Raw genomic sequence first — 8,940 nt, forward strand, 5'->3', positions numbered from 1 at the left:
GAGGGAACACAGTGCTCTCACTGGCCAGTCTTGAGTCATGTGGCCATTCCCGCAGCTGGGGATGCAGTTGGTCCCCCTAAAGCACGTGGGGAGGGTGGATAACCCAGGAGAGCGTCGAGTGGACCAGAGTGACAGGCAACAGGGGATGGACAACGGTTAAGTCAGTGTTGTCTGGCTTCGAATCCCAGCTCTGCTATTTACTGGCTGTGTGACTTAAGGCAAATACCTTCATCGCTCTCTGCCTCCGTTGCCTCCACTGTAAAGCAGAAACGATGAGCCTTTACCTCCGTGGATTTCATTTTACTCAACAGATATTTCTGAGTACCTCCTATGTGTTGGATATTGTTCTAGGTCCTGGAGATGATACGACAGTGAGCAGAACAGATAGGAACCCCTCCCCTGGCGAGGCTGATAGTCCAGTGTTGGGGACAGTGAGCAAGACACAAGGCAAACAGAAAATGAAAATAAGTGGTGAGAAGAGAATAAAGCAGGGAAGGAGTGGGGGAGTGCTGGGAATTTTTTGCAACCCTGAACTGGGTGGTCGGAAAGACCTTATTGGGAAGATGGTATTTAAACACTTGAGGGGCGCCTGGGTGGTTGAGGGTCTGCCTTTGGCTCAGGTGGTGATAATGGGGTCCTGGGATCGAGCCCCATGTGGGCTCCCTGCTCAGCGGGGAGCCTGCTTCTCCCTCTCCCTCTGCCCCTACACCCCCCCCCCTCGGGATCTATCTTTCTCTTTATCAAAAAAAAAAAAAATCTTCTAAAAATCTTAAACACTTGAAAGAAGTAAGGGATTGAACTATGTGGATATCTGGGGGAAAGTATTCTAGGCAGAGGGTGCTGCAAGTACAAATGGCCTGTGGTAGGTGTTTGGTGTGTTTGAGAAATGGCAAGGAGACTCCAGTGGGGAGAATTAGGATGGTGCCTGACACATAATAAACCCTAATATAAATGCTATTTTTTAAATGGAGTTATTATTTTAAATAACAGCTATTTATTGTATTTTAGGAAATGTTCTCTCTTTCTCTATTTCAGGAGCCTCAGCAGGATGCCGGGAAGGACTGAAATATTGCCAAGTCAGGTCCTTTTCTGATGGTGGCTGGGGCTGGGGTGGGTCAGGGAGGGGAACAGGGAAATACATACAGTCTGCCTCCCTGTGTTCTGGTCTGACGGCATCTAATGTTGGCCCACCGTCTCCCGAGGTCTGTGGCAGTCACCTGCTCCTGGGCTCCCAGCATCGCCAAAGGTCTGGACTGGGAGATGGGGCTGTGGGGGAAGAGAGGGCAGCTTTGAAGAGAAGCCTCGGCCCATTGCTCCCCAGATTTGCTCCTGGTCATCTAGCCTCCTGTCCTAGAATTCCAGTGTTGGGAGGGGTCTCAGGAACCTGGGGGGAGGGCATCTGTGGATTCATGGGACATCGACGGGCCCCCTGCTCTGCACCTGGGCATGAGCCAAGAGGTCACTGCAAGATGTGGGAGTCAGACCTTTACTACGTTGTTGCTGTGACCTCCAATAAGGGACACTCTGTCTGGGAGCCTCAATTTCTTCCTCTGTAAAATGGGTGTCATTAACACTGTTTAACCATGGAGTTCTCAAGGCCTGGCACGGAATAAGGAGGTTTCAGCTGGGGTGCTCTTCTCTAACAGCAAACCAGACCCCCAGTGGCTCACACAACAGGACAAGTAAATTGTTTTTCCTGTGAACTGGGAGGAGGGGGCTGGAGTTGGCTGGCTGCCCAATGGTGCCATCAGGGACCTAGAGTTCGTCTCTGTTTCTTTTCTGCCACAAAAAGAAGTATTGGCTTTGGGGCTCCACGTCTGGGGCTTTGGGGCTCACACACGTTGTTTCATTGATGCGCCTCTACACGTTATGTCTGGATTCCTGACAGAAAAGGGTTGAGTAAGGAAGGACATGCCTGCTGGCTCACTCTTTTTTTATCAGGGAGGCAAACGTTTCCTGGGAGCCCCACCCAGTCTTCTGCTGCTGCCCCTCAGCCCTGCCTCTGGGCCCCCCCCCTCCTCCAGCTTGCCGGTGGTCTGCTACCTTCCCCTGATCTCCTCATTGATAATGCTCGCAATTTTGTGCAGCCTGGCCTCATCCCCCAAACGTTTCTGGGCACAGAGGTGAAAGAGTGCGGACGTGTAGGGGTCCCCCCCATCCCAGCACCGCCCTCTCGCGATGTCAGAATCCCCTTCTTCGAATGGACCGGCTGTCCCTTCACAAACACTTCGCACTCCCCTGTAGGCTGGGCGGGGCCTGCGGAGGGCACGTTGGCGGCGGGGGAGGCTGAGAGCCCCGTGCGTCTCGAGCGAGCGCCAGAGCGATACGTGCAGCGCAGGCGCCTAACGGCAGCTGCAGCGGCACACAGGTGGCTACGCGCTGGCGGCTGGAGACACGGATCAGACAGGCCGCCGGGCCTTCGAGTGCCGCTCCGCACCTTCCCCGGGGGCTGGACTCTTCCTATCCCGACAGTGATTAGCAGGGGCAGGCCGTGGGGCCGACTGGAAGACCCCGAGCCTACTGGTTAAGAGCCCAGACCCGGGAGCCCAATCCCTGCCTGGATTCGAACCCCGGTTTTGCCACTTCCTAGCTCTGTCAAGTAACTTCACCTCCCTGTGCCTCAGTCGCTCCGACTGGAAAATGGGGAACGTCCTAGCACGGACGTCCTAGGGATGGTGAAAAGAGTCAGCAAGTTAAATACGTGGAAAGTGGTCTCCTGGAAGAGCGCTTTCCCCAGCACAGGAGCTCTGTGAATGTTAAATCTCTCCGGGTGTATCTGCTTGCAGCACAGAGTCCTGCCCCTGTACCCAGAGAATCCGGGGCAGTCTGTCTGCAGAGCCCCGCATTGCTCACAACACTGTGTGGCCCAGGCACGAGCCTGAGAGGAAGGCGAAGTTCAAGACTGGTGCTTCAGTAAATTCAGAAAATTCTCATGCCGTCCACAACCCCGCACCCAGACACGAGGTGGCAACCATGAGAGACACCCTCCCAGCCCTTGTCCATCAAACTTGTACATCTCCCCACCTTCACTTATCCCCACCTGCCTCTTCCTGCACCAGCGATGAGAGTGGTAAAAGCCCCTGGTCTTGGGTTACCGTACAAAGAGGTTCCCCTCCTCTCCCCCTTTGATTTATACAGCACTTTCTGGTGACATCAGCACTCTGAGCTTGGTGTCTCCAGGCGCAAAATGAAAACGAAGACTTGACCATCCCAGCTGTGGCAGAGACCGCTAGACGTCCCTCATTATCTATCCTCCCCGACTTCCTGATAGTCGCCAGCCGAAGACTACATTTCCCAGCCTCCTTTGCCACTAAGTGTGGCCATATGACTAAGTTTGGACAGTAGGATATGAGAAAAAGTGATGTGTGCAGTTTTGGGACTGTGCCCTTAAGGGAAGGGGTGCCATTCAACCTGCTGCCCGGAATGTGGAATCAGATGGTGCGCCATCTTGATATGAGACAGGGAATGAGCCCAGGGGGCTTGGGTAGGGAGGATGGAGCAACAACAGGGAAGGGGCCTGGCTCCTTTGTAGACCTGCCTGAAATGGGCAGTTACGGAGGGAAAAGTAAGCTTCCTTGTTTAGGATGCTGTTATTTTGGGTCTCTGTCACATGCCGTCAAACCTGAATCATAACAAATACCCCAGGACTGGGAGGATGTGAGGAGTGAGTGAGAGCCATGAGTGAGCCAGAGGGTTTAACTGTAGGGTTTGTTTGTTTTTTTTTTTCCTGTGTCATAAGATAAATATGATAGGAAATCGTATTAAGGTACTAAATACTTTACTATTTATCTTTTATGGTAGGCAGAATTCTAAGGTGACCCCCAATGACTCACACCTTCATATAATCCCCCTTCCCTTGAGTGTGGGCGAGATATGTGAATATGATGGGCTAGCTCTCCCGTGGCTATGCCACATTAAATGACAAAAAGGATTCTGGCCTGACTGTGAATTAGTCAAACCGGAGAGTACCCCAAGCAGGCCTGACATCAGACATGTGGGTTTTATCTACACCAGTAACCAACTCTCTGGACACCACCTGGGTGTCCTACAATTCAGTTCAGCGTTGACACTATCTCCTGGAGTTAGTGTCAGATCCCACAAGTGAAGGGCTTGGTCCCACAAGACTGCTCCCACCTCAGATGCCACTGAGAAGTCCCAGGTTGTCGCTGGCACTTCTGGCCAACTGGCTATAAATTCAGGGGTTCTCACAGCCCTTCCTCAAGTTTGACAATTCACCAGAATGACTCATAGAACTCAGGAGCAACCAACTGGAGGAGACACGGGGCACAGTATGCTGGAAGGGGCACAGAGCTCCCATGCCCTCTCTGGGTGCCCCCTGCTCCCAGCATCTCAGTGTATTCACCCACTTGGAATCTCTCCAAACTCTGGTTTAGGGGTTTTTATGACGATTTCCTTATGTAGACATGACTGATCAAATCACTGGCCTTGGGTGATTAACTCAACCTCAGCCCCTCTCTCTTCCCCAGAGGCTGGGGGTGGGGCTGAAAGCTCTAAGCTTCTCATCAAGGCTTGGTCTTCTGGCAACAAGTTCTCATCCCAGAGCTATCTGTGGGGCCACCAAGAGTCACCTCATTAGAACAAAAATGCTCTGATCGCCCTTACCATTCAGGGAATCCCAGGTTTTGGGAGCTCTGTGCCAGGAACCGGGGACAAAGACCAAATATCTTGTTATACCATAAGGGCTATTTCTACTTTGAGGTGGAAATGATTCTCACCTGGGTGCTTGCTCCTGTTGCTGCCCCGTGGCGGCCCTGGAGACATCTCTGGAGACATTTCCTTGCAGAAAACAATAGGCATGCGTAAGTCCTGGTGGCAGGAGGAAATAGAAACCACTTAGTCGTTTATACTAGCTGGCTGAGAATGACCTACTTTCCTTTTTCTGGGTCTTCTTCTCAGTCCCTGAAGAAAACAGAGCCTTACCCACGATCCTCGTTTCATCCAGTTTGGAGCTGGAAGTACCCATGCCATTTTTATTGGACACCCTACCCATGATCAGACGATCTGCAGGGGAGAATTTTTCCAAACCAGCCAAGTCTGGGACTCTGCTTGGAGATCATATATGCAGATTTTCATAAAAGAAAACTTTTTTTTTAAAGACTTTTTATTTATTTATTTGAGAGCATGAGCAGGGGGAGGGGCAGAGAGAGAGGGAGAGGGACAAGCAGACCAGACTCCTTGATGAGTGGGGAGCCCGATGCGGGGCTTGACCCCAGGACCCCGAGATCCTGACCTGAGCAGAGGTCAGATGCTTAACCAACTGAGCCACGGAGGAGCCCCTAAAAGAAAACAATTTGGTCACACGACAATATGTATTTACATATTCTAAGGATGTATGTTGGTCTAGGAACTCTAGATTGCGTTCCCCTCCTCAGAAATTCCAAAAGCATATGCACTTAACCTCTATAAGATTTCATCACTCAAGGGGCACCTGGGTGGCACAGCGGTTAAGCGTCTGCCTTTGGCTCAGGGCGTGATCCCGGCGTTATGGGATCGAGCCCCACATCAGGCTCCTCCTCTATGAGCCTGCTTCTTCCTCTCCCACTCCCCCTGCTTGTGTTCCCTCTGTCACTGGCTGTCTCTATCTCTGTCGAATAAATAAATAAAATCTTAAAAAAAAAAGATTTCACCACTCATAAAGATTGTAGAAGGAATGGAGTGTGGGGTGCCTGGGTGGCTCAGTCGTTAAGCGTCTGCCTTTGGCTCAGGTCATGATCCCAGGGTCCTGGGATCGAGCCCTGCTTCGGGCTCCCTGCTCAGCGGGATGCCTGCTTCTCCCTCTCCCACTCCTCCTCTCTCGCTGTGTCTCTGTCTGTCCAATAAATAAATAAAATCTTAAAAAAAAAAAAAGAAGGAATGGAGTGGGACAAACTTAAAAGAGAAACAGAGCATTGGGGGTCTCACAGATAAATGTCAAAATCAGAACGTGAACCCAAGTAGTCTGACACCCCAAGTGATGCTGTTAATATCCACCTTCCCCATTCCCCCCCCCCGCGGACCTGGAGCCTTCTACGCCTCAGTGTTCTTTTCTGGGCAAATTAAGGGGCCGAATGTGTGACTGAGTGGTTTAGAAGGCTACTGGTTGTCCTAACACCAGTTACTAACTAGTTCGTCTTTTCCCCGCCAACTTTAAGGAGGCCTCTTCATCATATACTAAACTGTGTTTTCGATTTTCTGACTACATAGTTCTAAATCTGGTAGTGCTTAGCCATCTGAAAAAGAAATTTCAATCCTTACCTCCTACTGTACATCAGGGTAAATTCCAAGTGGTTCAAAGACTCAAATCCATGCACACACCAAGAAAAATTTGAGATTCAAAATCTTACCAGTTGAAAAGAAAACAGCAAAACAAAACAACCAAAAAAAAAAAAAAAGCAAAAAATCTCCATGCCAAGAGGCTTTCAGGAAAACCAAATGCAAATGGCCAACTGGGAAAAAATACCTATAACTCACATTACAAGCTATTATCATATCTCATATCACTATTACATAAACAGCCATTAGAATCAATACAGAAAGGACAAAATTCTTCAGGAGAGAAATGGATAAAAGATATGAACAGAGGGGCACCTGGGTGGCACAGCGGTTGAGCATCTGCCTTCGGCTCAGGGCGTGATCCCGGCGTTATGGGATCGAGCCCCACATCGGGCTCCTCCGCTGTGAGCCTGCTTCTTCCTCTCCCACTCCCCCTGCTTGTGTTCCCTCTCTCGCTGGCTGTCTCTATCTCTGTCGAATAAATAAATAAAATCTTAAAAAAAAAAAAAGATATGAACAGAGAGTTCATGGAAAAGGGAATATATAGGACTCTCAGAAGAGATTTTTCACTCATAAGAGAAAAGCAAATTAAAACTGATACTGTCGGGGCGCCTGGGTGGCTCAGTCGGTGAAGCCTCGGACTCCTGGTTTCAGCTCAAGTCATGATCTCAGGGTCCTGGGATTGAGCCCCTGGGAGTCCGCTTGAGTCTCTCTCCCTCTCCCTCCACCTGCTAGGGTGCACGCTCGCTCTCTCAAAACAGAATGATATACTGTCTTTCAAGTCTATACGCTGGCAAAATCCAGACATCTGATGGCTTATGTGTTGGTGAGGCTGTAAGGAGTGTCCTTCAGGTACCGGCAGAGATGGAATGTGGTACCATGTATGGAGGGCGACTGTGCAGGATCTGCAACATTTCAAATGAGTACCTTTGGCCTAGAATTCTCAATTCTGTAAATTCACACTATGGATATTATATATCCATAGTGCTGATTATAAGACGCTGCTGATTATAAGATGCCTCATTGTTTTATAAAACTTAAGGAAAAATGCTGTATTATATCGTCAAGGGGCACCTGGGTGGCTCAGCTGGTTAAGAATCTGATTTCAGCTCAGGTCGTGATCTCAGGGTCCTCCCATCAAGTCCCCAGCAGGGATCTGCTTCTCCCTCTGCCCCTCCCCACCCTGCCTGTGCTCTCTCAAATAAATAAAATCTTAAAAAAAAAAAAACAAACAAACCCTAAAGAAAAAGATGGGGAACGACTCAAATGCCCATCAGTACGTTCCTGGATAAGTAAATTACAGCATCACCAATCACAGAATGAAACAAAATGCAGCTCCAAAAACGAATGAGGAAACGTAGTGCTTTCGAAGGATCTTCAAGATACGTTCTCACTGAAAAAGCAACTTATAAATCAGTAAATATAACAACTTTTGTGAAGAAATAAAAAAAAACCCCACCCAAATTCGCATTTGCTTGTGTACATAAGGAACTGCAAGGACAGGAGAGGAACCTACAGATGTGGGTTGTGGCATGCACTGGATGGAGGGGACAGGGATGGAAGGCTTTTCAGCGTATACCTTACATTTTGGGGGTGTGTGAATACATTTACCAAAAAAAAAAAAAAAAAAAAAAAAGTAAAAAGTAAAAATGGAAGAAAAAAATCCAGAAACTTCAGAAATTCTTGAACACATAATTTATCACGTAATATATACAACAGTTACATTGTTTGCCACTTGAAATGCCTCAGAAAACACAAAATCGATTTAGACTAAAGCTGTGGAACCTGACGCGAGGAGAGCGCATTATTCTGACAATTTCAAGTTCTCTCCGTGGGCTTCCAAGTCTCTCGACAGGGTAACTAAGCTGTGACTCCTTATTCCTACCCTCAGATTCTGACAATTTCTCTCATCATCGCGGGCTCTAGTATGGGCAGTATCTCTTCATCACGTCTCAATGTCAGAAAACCTCTCCTTCCCGTTTTGGGGCAGCAATTTTTGCCAGACATTTCCACCACGCAGGGCAAAGAATCTATCAATCGCACACTCAACGTCAGAGGAGTCACGAGGCTTTGAATCTTTTCTCTCTTTCCTGACGCTTTTTCAGGATAAACTTCCTCCCCCCCGCCCCCCAGCTAGGCATGGCCTTATCTCAGATACAATGACTTTGTAAAATGCAGTGTGACGGGATCGGCGTGAGTCTCGCTCTCCTCGAAGCAGTTCCATCACCAGACTATTCCCGACTGATAAACTTGTCACAACCAAGTTCTTCTATCAGAGGATTGATAACCTCGGAGGCGGTGAGAGCTATAGTGAATGTCAAAATGTCAAAATCCATCCTCTGGGGATTCCGCTGATACTCGGCATCGAACGCGGCTTCCCGGGCTCTGCAGGCTTCCACAAACCTCCTGCGGCGTTCTTCCAGCTCCTGGATTCTGCCCGGAGCGATCGGGTAGTGTTCCAGATAGTGGCGGAGGAACTGCTGGTAATTAATTCCTAAAACACTAAGCGGATGACGGAGGCGGAGGTACGGCAACGCAGCCAGGCCCGGGCCGTTCGCGGGCCGGGACCGGGGTCTGGCCTGCGCGCCCTCTTCCTCCGCGGGCCCCGCCAGCTCGCGGGCGACCGCTGCCTCGGGGGCCTCCCTGGCCGCCGCCGCCGCCGGCGCC

General features: G+C 49.7%; 1 protein-coding gene across 1 annotated transcript; it reads right to left on the reverse strand.

Annotated features, from left to right (window-relative positions):
- Positions 1–7,511: 7,511 nt before the first annotated feature.
- LOC103661032 (EP300-interacting inhibitor of differentiation 2) lies at positions 7,512–8,936 on the reverse strand (the record flags this gene model as incomplete). Its single annotated transcript, XM_008688702.2, has 1 exon — positions 7,512–8,936. A coding segment is annotated over one exon (432 nt), but the record flags the coding sequence as incomplete, so codon positions are not given.
- Positions 8,937–8,940: the final 4 nt, after the last annotated feature.

The sequence above is a fragment of the Ursus maritimus genome, unplaced genomic scaffold (assembly GCF_017311325.1).
Source record: "Ursus maritimus isolate PB19 unplaced genomic scaffold, ASM1731132v1 scaffold_19, whole genome shotgun sequence".
In the NCBI taxonomy this organism is placed as follows: Eukaryota; Metazoa; Chordata; class Mammalia; order Carnivora; family Ursidae; genus Ursus; species Ursus maritimus.